A 12,963-nucleotide genomic window follows, 5' to 3' on the forward strand; every position below is an offset into this window, starting at 1 on the left:
TGTCGTCATTGTTATTCTTGGAATAACTTTATATTTGCACTGAAACTGAGCCTAGAAGTCATTTGCACATATTTCTGCAAACTGCCTTCTAAAGCTAGATGCATCTGTGAGTGGCTTTTTGGCACTAAATCACACCTCTAAATTTGCAGCCTCTTATATTGAACTGAAGAGTTATGCAAGATTAAAATGTTCAGTCATTTAACTGAACATGTGTGGTAGCATTTGTTCACTCCAGTTCATCCATCCAAGAGCCTCTGATTTATTTGGTTTCCTATGTCACTTAGACCTGCCCATAAATAAATATTTAAATCACACTTTAGATTTTAAAAAGTGTTGAACTAGTTGTTAGACCATTTGTATTTATTAACTATCGTACAACACATCTTTAAAAAAATACATGGTTTCACACTTAGAATCCCTAAGTAAGTACATTGGATTTCAAATTATGTCTTAATATGTGAATAGGATGCATGGTGATTCATTTTTTAAGAAGTGCTTGGTGTCAGTGCTTGGTGAGAAGGAAATCAGTCAGTTGTTTAATAAAACTAATTTGAAAGGCTGTTTCATTTAAAAGACAACACAGCAAGATATGGTTTAATAATTTTAGGTAAATTTAATGTGATGGTGATTTATCTAGCTTGCCTACAACTTCTAGTAAACATTATTTGTTAGGAGGAATGATACAGAGTAATTTCTGATGTACTCTCTTAATAAATATTTTAATGTCAAATACAAATATTTAATTTCAGATTAAATAATGGAAGCATGGCTCTTATAATTTCACGAAACACCTCTCGACCAGAATTTATAAAACACCTGAAAAGATATGCAAGTGTTAAAAACCAGGTACAGTAAACCATTTAGATTACCTGTGTGCAAAGCAATTAATCATGGGGAGGGAGATGCTGCCAGAGTTGACACCGAGTCCTGCCTTGTAAGAAGGCTTTATTTTCTTCTGAATGCATTAACCTTTTTTTTTTTTCAATTTGTTCTTCAAATTCTGAAAAGTATCCACCAGTATTAATATGGATTGGCCTTTTTTGAATTGTGGGTTGGTGGTTATATACATTTATGTGTGTGTGTGCAAAGAGAAAATAGAAAATGTAGTGTTATATTGAAATGTGAAGTAAATTAAGGATAAAATGACATACTCAGCTGTTCTTCAGAATGAAGAGAAGTGAAATCTGAGATTTTTAGCCTTCTTGATTTTATGGCAGCAGACTCCCTCTAAAGTTATGACCTTTGGATTTTCCTGTTGTTTAAGATCAGCCTACTTACATTGATTGAAATAGATTTGCAGAAATATATTTTAAAATACACTACTTTTATATAGATGTTATTTATTTTATTCTAAACTTAGGATGTGTGGTGGTATTTGTAGAGATAGATAAAACTGTACTTCCATTTTAAGGGATTTGTTTTAAAGAGAAGCAATAACTATTATAAGCCATATTCTTTTGGCAGACATTTTGAGCCAGTTATTAGGAAACTGATCCAGAAATATGTGAATTTCTGAAATTATGAATCTTGAAGTACATAGTATGCATGTAAAACCCTACAGTCTCATACCTTCTTACAGGTATAAAATTGTGCCTGGATGTAGTTGGGAGAGAACAGATGGGGGAAGGAGAGTAAATCCAGCCGGTGACCAGCAGCTGAATCTTTCTTACATAGGTAGCCACTGCAAGGCTCTCATTTTTGCTTCTTTATAATTTTAAACTTTCTCAGGCAGGTTTCATGAAGTTTCAGATCTCCTCTGCCTACTACATTATTTGATCAGTGTTTATTGAGCAACCAGTTGAATGAAATGTTTAGGAAATTATGTCATAAAATTATATACAGTCCTATTTTCTTTAAATATAAATCTCTAAGGAGACAAGTGGACAAAAGCAGATATAATGTAGGTTGTAAGCCTAATTAATAACTTTATGTATATGTGTTTGGGAAAATAGTGATTTATTGATTTTTAAAGGAATGTATGCCTTTTCAGATGTTGCTAATTTTGTTTGCAACTTTATTATTTTTCTTAATCCAAAGCAATACATGTTCATTGGTTTTCTTGTAAGTCAGAAAATAGAAACAAGATAACAATATATATAAAAAGCTCTCGGGCTTCCCTGGTGGCGCAGTGGTTGAGAGTCCGCCTGCCGATGCAGGGGACACAGGTTCATGCCCCGGTCTGGGAAGATCCCACATGCCGCGGAGCGGCTAGGCCCGTGAGCCATGGCCGCTGAGCCTGCGCGTCCGGAGCCTGTGCTCCGCAACGGGAGAGGCCACAACAGTGAGAGGCCTGCGTACCGCAAAAAAAAAAAAAAAAAAGCTCTCAAAATTCTATATTCCAAGAGATAATGAGTGCCATTACCTTGGTATAAACTTTTCCTATTCTTTTTCTATTAAATAAATTTGAGAACTTAAAGGAGTAATAACCCCAAGGTACTTACCCTGAGAAGCTGTATATTTATTTTAGGGAGGCACGACTGCACAGATTACTTACAGAAGTTCTCTTTTGGAATTGCCTAAGGGGCAAATGTCTTAGGTAATTTTTGTAGACATCCTTTTCTCATTACGAAAGTAGCTTTCTTCTGACTTTAAAAGTAATAGATGCTTACTATAAAAAATAAAGACAAAGACATAGTAGTGAATGTAATTCTGTATCTATAGGAAAGTAATTTTTTTTCAAAAGGAGACCATGTTATGCAAGACATAACCATTTTTCTCAGGTACTCAACCAGTCATATCTTGCTTTTGATACAAAAAAACTATTGCCTGTGTGTGTGTGTGTGTGTGTGTGGTTCATTAGGCTTAACTGATTGGCTCAGCTCTTTCCAAAAATTCAAGTCCATGCTACTGCTCTGTAATTTTTTGCAAAGAAATTCTAAACTGTTTTGCATAATGGTATATAGTAAGAATAATTGGTTTCATTCCCAAGGTGACTGCTTTCAAGCAATGTTAGTCTGATACATTTGTTAAAAAATCACAGACATACATATACACATATACATGTGTATGTAGTCTCTTTCCTTCATGGTGACATGTTCAAAAATATAAATTTATATAAATTATGTAATATTATAAAGACCAGATAAATATAAGGTTATATAATCCACTGTCAATTAGTAGCAGTTCTGGTATCCAGGAAGGGAAATGCGGCACTTCAGCCTAAGGAGAGCAACAGTCTAGGTCTCTGAGCCATCTTTCTAGGTTGAACTGAATGTTCATGTATCTGAACAATTGTAGAATGTACTGAAAACCATCATTTGTAGGTGACGCATCTTGCATTTCCCATCTCTGTGTGAAATAGATAGAGGTAAAAATTACTCTTCAAGTCTTTTCAACTCCATCCTGTAGCTGGCCTTTGTTTTCTCTGTTCATATTGAAACATTTCTACGTTTGCTTTGACCATCATTTTTGTTTAGGGGGTTTAAAACCCTTGTTATTCCCAGGGGTTTGTTTGTAACCTTCTTCTCATGATACCTTTTCCTGGGTGATCTCACTGCTTCCCATTGCTTGAACCACTATCTGAACTTTGCACACTACCAAGGGTTCTCTCTTCCTTTCTGATTTGCAGGACCACTGTGCCTTCCAGTGTGCTGAGAAGGTTATAAAACTCACAGGCATCTTGAGTCCAGCACGTCCACTACTTACCTTATTGCCCTCTTCCCTGATGGTGCTCCTTCCGTGTTTCCCTACAAAGGGCAGTGGCACCACTCTCTACCCATCCTGGAGTTACTCTGGATCCCTCTCCCTCATTCCTCACAACCAGTCCACCAATTAATTCAAATTTTAATCCCTTCTTGCTTCCAATAGCCTCCTTCTGATCTTTCTTTTCTCTGGTCTTATCTTCCAGACTGCATTCTAGAGGGATTTTTCTAAAATACATATCTGATTTATCTCCTGCCTAATTCTTCAATGTGTTATTGTCATCAAGATGATATCAAATTTCCTCAGTGTGGAATACATGGCCCCTTGTATTCTAGCCCTTGCCTATGTCACAGCCTCGCTTCTTGCCATCCTCCACCAGATTGCTCATGCTTTGGTCATTGAATTTGTTTTCTAGGGCTGCCATAACAAATACCACAGACTGGGTAGGTTTGGTTTCTCCCAAGACCTGTCTCCTTGGCTTACAGATGGCTGCCTTCTGGCTGTGTCCTCACTTGATCTTTTCTCTGTGCATGCACATTCCTGGGGTCTCTCTGTGTGTCCCAGTTTCCTCCTTTTATAAGGACACCAGTCATATTGGATTAGGGCCTACCCTAAAAGACTCATTTAACTTAATCAGCTTTTAAAGACCTAATCTCCAAATATGGTTACATTCTGAGGTACAGGGAGTTAGGACTTCAACATATAAATTGGGGAGGGGGGGACACAATTCAGCCCATAACACCATATGTGTCTATGTTTTAAAATCAAATATAGGCATTAACATACTCTGAAAAATAAATGCCAAAATACCAGTGTTGCCATCAGTATCACACTATGCTTGATCATGGCATATCTCTGTATTCTTGCAAACGTGGTTTCCTCTCTCCAGAGCTTCTCTTCACCTCCAGGCTAATTCTTCTGTGTTAAGACTCAGCTCAAGAGGGCAATTCACCCAATATCCTGAGCCTGTTTGCCTCTTCTCATTTCTCTGTGCTTATACCATCATGGCACTTATATATAGCACAACTTTAATTGTTAACTTCCCTTCCTCATGCCCCAAACACACCCTCACACATGATATCACGCTCTTGGCTTCCCTAAGTCCCATCTAACAAGGTCTGTGGCTTCCTAGGTAATAAATGTGCATGCATGGATGAATGGAGCTTCATTTTGTGAAGTGTGCACATGAAAACTGATGATGTAAGACAATAGACTTACTGGTGATGGCCATCAGTTCCTGACACTCCTTGGCTTTAGCTGCATGGCTCAAGTCTCTGACCTGTTCATCGCATGACATTCTCCCTGAGTGTCTGTCTTCACATGGCATTCTCCTCTCTTAACCAGGACATCAGTCATATTGTATTAGGGCCACCCAAATGACCTCATCTTAACTTGATTACATTTGCAAAGACCCTATTTCCAAATAAGGTGACAGTCACATGTACTAAGAGTTAGGACTTCTAGATATCTTTACGGGGGACACAATTTCACCCATAATGGCCAGTGATCACTGACTCATTTAAAACACATTATTTTGGGACTTCCCTGGTGGCGCAGTGGTTAAGACTCCGTGCTCCCAAAGCAGGGGGGCCGGGTTTGATCCCTGGTCAGGGAACTAGATCCCACATGCATGCTGCAACTGAGAATTCACATGCCACAACTAAGGAGCCTGCCTGCTGCAACTAAGACCTGGCACAACCAAATAAATAAATAAATAATTTAAAAATGTTTAAAAAAACAACTAAAACACATTATTTTTACAATGAGTGAAAAATGTAGAACATTTTACAAGTGCAGTGTGAAGGGTGGCCCCAAACCTTACCTTAAGGCCCCAAACCTTAGTTTTAGAGAGAGCCTTGCTTTTTCCAACAGAGAGTTGCTTCGGGCCCGCTAACCCTGTACTTCAAATAGAACAACTGTTGCCATCATGTAACCCAGTATTATCCACCATGTAACCCATGCATTATTCAGTATAAACTGTATGATCTGCTGGACCTTGATGTTTCCACATATAGCAAAATAAGGGTATTGGGGGAAATAGTTTTCTGGCAACTTTTAAAATTCTGCGCTTCATCGAGGTTTATATGTGAAAGAAGGGGAAAAAAAACATGTAGATAATATATTTGTGATAAACCTCATGCCATTTATCTGAAAACTGAAATAAATGAGTAGTTGTGCATTTCTACTAAAAAGTTACTTGGCTATCTTAGTTATTTCAGAGAATACATATTTTTTCACTATAGTTTCCTTAGGCAAGTAAGAAAAATTTAAATTAAAAAAAATTTTTTACTGGAGTATAGTTGATTTACAATGTTGTGTTAATTTCTGCTTACAGCAAAGTGATTCAGTTATACATATATATAATATTTTTCATATTTTTTCCATTATGGTTTATTGCAGGATATTGAATATAGTTCCCTATGCTACACAGTAGGACCTTGTTGTTTATCCATCCTATATATAATAGGTGGCATCTGCTAATCCCAAACTCCCAATCCTTCCCTCCCCTGCCTGCACCTTGGGAACCACAAGTCTGTTCTCTGTGAGTCTGTTTCTGTTTCGTAGATAAGTTCATTTGTGTTGTATTTTAGATTCCACATATAAGTGATACCATATGGTATTTGTCTTTCTCTGTCTGGCTTACTTCACTTAGTATGATAATGTATTTGTCTTTCTCTGTCTGGCTTACTTCACTTAGTATGATAATGTCTAGGTTCATCCATGTTGCTGCAAATGGCATTATTTCATTCTTTTTTATGGCTGAGTAATATTCCATTGTATATATGTACCACATCTTCTTTATCCATTCATCTGTTGATGGGCATTTAGGTTCTATGTCTTTGCTACTATAAATAGTGCTGTTTTGAACACTGGGTGCATGTATCTTTTCGAATTAAGGTTTTGTCTGGGTATATGCCCAGGAATGGGATTGCTGGAACATACGGCAACTCTATTTTTAGTTTTTTGAGGAACCTTCATACTGTTTTCCATAGTGGCTGCACCAATTTACATTCCCACCAACAGTGTAGGAGGGTTCCCTTTTCTCCACACCCTCTCCAGTATTTGTTATTTGTAGACTTTTTAATGAGGGCCATTCTGACCAGTGTGAGGTGGCACCTCATTGTAGTTTTGATTTGCATTTCTCTAATGATTAGCAATGATGAGCATCTTTTCATGTGCCTATGGGCCATCTGTATGTCTTCTCTGGAGAAGTGTCTATTTAGGTATTCTACCCATTTTTCAATTGGTTTTTTTTTTGTTATTAAATTGTATGAGCTGTTTGTATATTTTTGAAATTAAGCCCTTGTCAGTCATATCATTTGGAAATATTTTCTTCCATTCCTTAGGTTGTCTTTTAATTTTGACTATGGTTTCCTTTGCTGTGCAAAAGCTTATAAGTGTGATTAGGTCCCATTTGTTTAATTTTGATTTTATTTCTATTGCCTTGGGAGACTGACCTAAGAAAACATTGGTATGATTTATGTCAGAGAATGTTTTACCTATATTCTCTTCTAGGAGTTTTATGGTGTCATGTTTTATATGTAAGTCTTTAAGCCATTTTGAGTTTGTTTTTGTCTATGATGTGAGGGAATGTTCTAACTTCATTGATTTGCATGCAGCTGTCCGATTTTCCCAACACCACTTGCTGAAGAGACTGTCTTTTCCCCATTGTATATTCTTGCCTCCTTTGTCAAAGATTAAATTGTCCATAGGTGTGTGGGCTTATTTCTGGGCTCTCTATTCTGTTCCATTGATCTATGTGTCTGTTTTTATGCCAGTACCACACTGTTTTGATTACTGTAGCTTTGTAGTATTGTCTGAAGTCTGGGAGGGTTATACCTCCTGCTTTGTTCTTTTTCCTCAGGGTTGCTTTGGCAATTCTGGATCTTTTATGGTTCCATATGAATTTTAGGATTATTTGTTCTATTTCTATGAAAAATGTCATGGGTAGTTTGATAAGGATAAAATAAAATCTGTAGGTTGCTTTGGGTAGCATGACCAAGAAAGACTGAAATATGAAGCTGACTTTGTACCATGCTAGAGTGGCCAGTAAGCAACCATAATTATCATGCAACTTGTGTACATCTTTAAAGTGAGGATGAGACAGGCAAATACCTGTCAAAATCACATGGGATGGACTTTCTCTTTCTCTTTTTACCTTCATAAGTTTAGTTCTTCCTAATTAAATTCCAAATGTGAAACTTATTCTAGAGTTTGCTCTACATCAGTTAAACTAGTTGACAATAATCAAGTCAGTGGATTATATAAATCCTCTATAACAATAGACCAATATTAAATATTTAGTTTTTATTGGAAATTATTGTATATAATTTCATAGACATATACTATTTGTCGTAAAACAAGTTTGCCAGCTGCTAGATCTAAATGAGCTAGGAAAGCTTCAGAAAAGGGGCTCCTTCTTCCAAAGAAATTGGAACTAATTAGAGTTTCAAAGCTATGAAAACATCAGCATGCACATTGATATTTACTTGCAAGTGAGAGCACGGTGAACTTTCCTAGTTTGCATCACAGTTAGGGATAAAGCAAGTACCAAGATTATTTGCATTTATTTTTTGGGTTTTTTTTTTTTTAGTTCAATTTTCCATTTGTTGAGACTTACACTGTTGAAGAAGTAAAAGTTCACCCAAGGAGTAACAGCAGTGGACACAATCCAGAGGAAGAAGATGGACCACATGAAACCGCTACAGGAAGCAGTTTCCCTTGGAATGTAGATGGTGATTTAATGGAAGTTGCATCAGAGGTCCATGTTAGGTAAGTCTAATTATTTCACCATCTTGTACTATCAGTTTTGTGTCTGATGGACATATAAATGGAAGTTGCCTTCTTATAACTATCAAAACAGGCAGTTGGCTAATTTTTTTTTTAATTCGTAAGTCAGGGAAGCATAAAAAGACACATGTACAATTTTAATAAATAAAGAAGTGTAACTTTGTATTTATTCACTAATTGTTATGTAGAACCAAAGTATTTTCTTTGGTTATGAGTCTCTATGCTGGCATTCTGAATTACCATTCTTCACAAACTATACAGATAATGTACGTCTACAATTTCCATTTTGAATTTTTAAAAATGGATTAAGATCTCAAACCTTGTGATGCCATCTGAATAGCAGATGGTTACAATTTAATCCCCCAGTTTAAAATTTCCTTTTACCCACAACAAATACTGTAACACTTTGTGTTCAGCAGTTTGCTTTTATCGTCTTTCCAAAGCATACTTTACATAAGAACAATTTTACATATTTATTAACAAGAGCAATGGGTTATAAACAGGCTTGGGAACATGCAAACTTATTGTTGGTAAGCATTATGACTCAGTGGGTAGAAGAAGTGCGCAGGGCTTCCTGAGTAGCCTGCTAGATGTGAGCTTTCTACATGCACGGGTGACTGGGCTTTACAGGAATTACTGCTGCTGATTTATTAGGCCCTGCAGTTTTTCCTAGATGGCAGCTCTGCCATGAATGTATGTTCATTGGCTATCATTAGATTTCTATTTGGTATTATGCACCACATTTGATAGGGGTTATGTGTGAAAAATAACAGAATGATAGATTGATGAAATAATCATGCATATTCTTATATTCTTTACAGAGTACACCCAAGACTTATCAATCTTTATGGAAAAAGCATAGAAGAAATGAATGATTCCCAAGTAACATGTAGTTGTTTATAAGAGGAATGTGAAAATTAGAATTTTAATATGAAGGGATATTGTCATGTTTTAAACAGATATTTTAGTAAGGAAAAAACTTTTTAAAAGAAATTAAAATTGCTATTGTTGATGTTACTAAAAATTAGCTTCTAGGCTTTAAAAATAAGACATGAAATATATACAAAACAATTTAAATTCTGGTTTTTGGAAAGTATTTATTGGAATGGAAAGTAAATATTTCATATACTTGAAATTTAAACATGATATATCAATATTTAACCTAGATTATTCCAAAGTGAAATAATTTGGATTCCTGTCCATCAATTCTGATGTTAAATTTCCTATAGCCTGATGCCAACAGACCACAGAGTTCATGTAAGAAAGACTGTCCTGATTTCTTGATGAGGTATGTAATCCAGCAACATTAAATTACACAGCTAGGAAATGATATAACCAGAAATAGTACTATTTTTTCAAAAGCTCTCTAATACCTAGACTACTTGCCAAAAAGAAAAAATATGGATTTTTTAAAAAAGTTATAGTACCACTTTGGTGAATAGTCTCTGAAAGTTGAAAACTCAAAGTGGTAGGGTTTTGAAATCCATAATACACATAAACTATTCAAAATATCTAACTGGTTAGAATCCTACCTGAAATGGTGTCATTTCTAGTAGGAAGGAACCAAATTTAAATTTCCTCAGGGATCATCCTTGAGAAAGCAATTCTAAATTTGGATTTGATTTTCCACCAATGAGCCTAGACATTTTCTTGAAAGAACTACTTGTTTTTTAATCATAAAAAAACATAGTATCTTTTGTCAAAGGGTTCTTTAAAATTGAATTAATTTCTATTGGTACACTCCCGAGTTCAGGAGGTTTCGTGCTCATTGGGTCCCACTGCTCAAATATCTTCACAAGTTTCTGTGCATTTTTCATTCTCCAGCCACCAATTTGTGAACAGATAACTTACAGGAATTAAGTGGTCTGACGAAGACAGCTGTTGGCAGGGACCTCTATGAAGAAATCCTCTTCCATAGTGGTAAAGACTGCCCTCTAACCTATCACTTCCTGTAACAGATTTCAAAAATTTGGCCACAACCTTCATATCAAGACAGATGTAGGGACAAATCAGATGAAATTATATTCTGCGTTTATCAGCATTTAGTTCATATGCATGAATAAATATTACAAAAAGTGATTGTATTTGCAAGTGAAGAGGTATTTAAAGATAAATTATTTTAGACGCAGAAAGAAACTACTTCATTATAAAAAGTCTAAGAAGATAACACCAACAAAAAACTTAAAATACTTCAGTCATCACTAAAGCATGGAAATTTTGATGTCACATTTTTACCTGATACAAGCTAAATCTATATTTTTCACTTTTACAGTTAAATTTGCTTCTCTATTTCCCTGGAGAATGCTCTTATAGTACTGGTGAAAACACATTTCATACTTACATGTGAGGAGAAAGGAGTAACATCCAAACAAGAATTTGTTTATTTGCTGAATTTGATAGTCAACATTTTAAACAGTATCTAATTTGTATGAAATACTGGTCCCCAATATGTTCTTTGCAGAGCTTTGATTTTTAAAAATTAGTGAGGTACAGTTTTCATATTTTACATATATCAGCTAAAGTGCAACATTCGATCTGTTTTAGAATATAAATTAGAATTCTAAGTACTGTTGTTTTTATAAACAAAAATTTTGATTAAAGATGGATTTTTACAATTTACTCTTCAATACCTTTCCCTTGATAAAATTGTGTTATAGAAGGACTTACTGGATTTATACCTATACAAACATATATTTTCTCTTAAAAACTTATGTATATATATATATATATATGTACAGAAAGAAAAAATCCATAGCTGTATAAACAATAATTATCCAGAAATTATCCCATTAAGCTCAAACCAGTGTATAACTTCAGTCTGAAGTTTGCTCATCAGGCCATAGTATTCATAGACTGCTGAATAAATGGTTGTTGATCAAAGCTTATAGGAAAAATATTACAAATCAAGGTCTTTAAAGATAAAATATGCTTTAAAATGATAATGTTCCTCTTCTATTCATTAGAAAATTTGGGAACAGCTCTTTCAAAAATTCTACTAAATATTTCTAGAGAACATATTCCAAACAAGTCTCAAAGATCTATTAGAAATGAGTCCTTACCTATTTGGTGGAATTAATTTTACCAAAGCCAGCACATATGGTAAATAGTATTTCTTTTAAAGGAATGATACCTCAAGGTCCAAGTTTTCTCCAGTCGAGTTGTTTACTTCCTCAACGTAATTTTAATTCAGATGCACTCATTTCAAGGTATTGTCCAGGGATTACTTATCTTGGATAAGCTGATGCTTTAGTGTTTTTCTATCCATTTAAGAGCTGAAAGATTATCTATCTTTTTGGATATATTAAAATATTACTTTTGGAGTTATTTTCTCTTAGAATAATCATTGCTTGGATTTTTCATCTGCATTAAGACATAACATGTCACAAGGTCATGACTAAAAGAAGTACATAGAAGAAGTCTGAGCAAAATTCACGGTTTCTTGTAAACAGTGTCTAAATTTTAGTTTACTGTAACCTGAGTCTGTTATTCTCTCAATCTGAAAGAAGTCTTCAATCATCTTTATTGCTTTTACTGTTAATGTAACTCCAACTGTCTCTTCTGTTTTCTTCTCGTAGGATAGACTTGTACTGTCTTTTGAAGAAGCCAGCCTGAAAATAGCATTACATAATCACTATAGTCATGAACATTAGATATTTGATATGAGTATAATAACAGTCAATGCCAATTGTAGTCAGTAAAAATTAGTTTGGGAAATATTGGGTTAAAGAGCATTGTTTTGTTGTTACCGCAGGATTTCTCAGTGATGCACGCACACTCTCCAAAATTGAAATTCAACATATAACGTGCAGTGTTTGCCAAATGCTTAGTTAGAAAGAACATCTTTCAAAACTTTTGTTATAGTTTGAAGATAAGTTATCTTTAAGAAGGCATATTTTTCTAGAAAGACTGTGGTACTAAAGTTAAGAGAAATATGCAATCAATCAGTATAAGAATTAACATTAAAAATACTGAAATGCTGAGATCTAGTAACGTGGGAGTCACAAGTTGGCTTTGAGAAGATCAAGAATGGCATTTTGAGTGGTTTAACAATAGTAATTATTAAAGGCTTACCTTCCACATAACATATGAAATCAATAAAAGTAAAATAAGTCCAAGGAGCAAGCTACTTAAAATAATCGCTATAGTGAAATGGCGTTTGGGTCTTTGATGATGTAGTCCTTCGAGTAGAACCTACATAAATTAACCAAAATAAAGAAACACCACTTTAAAAACTTGCCTCTATTTCGTTTGAAGCCCCTCCACGATCCCCAGTAGTATTCAGAATAACCCATCCCATTTGCTTGCTGGTCTAACACAAACCATAGGAAACATTGGTAATTGTTTAGCAGAAACAGGGTGTGTAATGGGCCATATCTGTGGTTCTTCCTCCAATCCATCCTACCAAAATCACCACCTCCTGAAAGAGGTATGTCATGCCTTCCTGGCAGTTGTGGAAAATACCAATCCCCAGTAAAGTATTTTAGGCTCGCCATGATTTTCCTGACCCAACACTAGCAATATTTTTTCCCA

At 35.2% G+C, this 12,963-nt stretch overlaps 2 protein-coding genes across 5 annotated transcripts in view; one reads left to right on the forward strand and one right to left on the reverse strand.

The window, feature by feature from the left end:
* Positions 1-9,515, forward strand: part of CERKL (CERK like autophagy regulator) — a gene marked incomplete at its 5' end in the record, with an annotated part of 156,490 nt that extends 146,975 nt beyond the window's left edge. For all 4 annotated transcript variants that reach the window (XM_081241851.1, XM_081241852.1, XM_081241853.1 and 1 more), the window contains 3 exons: positions 750-846; positions 8,237-8,415; positions 9,255-9,515. In XM_081241851.1, the coding sequence (XP_081097977.1) occupies positions 750-846; positions 8,237-8,415; positions 9,255-9,336 (358 nt within the window). In that variant the 3' untranslated portion in view covers positions 9,337-9,515. The remainder of the gene's footprint in view (positions 1-749; positions 847-8,236; positions 8,416-9,254) is intronic.
* The window catches only part of ITGA4 (integrin subunit alpha 4), an 88,575-nt gene continuing 85,122 nt past the window's right edge, over positions 9,511-12,963 (reverse strand). The window contains exons 27-28 of the mRNA XM_081241850.1: positions 12,505-12,624; positions 9,511-12,041 (exon numbers count right to left, since the gene is read on the reverse strand). Of these exons, the coding sequence (XP_081097976.1) occupies positions 11,943-12,041; positions 12,505-12,624 (219 nt within the window). The 3' untranslated portion in view covers positions 9,511-11,942. The remainder of the gene's footprint in view (positions 12,042-12,504; positions 12,625-12,963) is intronic.

This window comes from Mesoplodon bidens, assembly GCF_964165515.1.
Source record: "Mesoplodon bidens genome assembly, chromosome: 8".
Lineage (NCBI taxonomy): Eukaryota > Metazoa > Chordata > Mammalia > Artiodactyla > Ziphiidae > Mesoplodon > Mesoplodon bidens.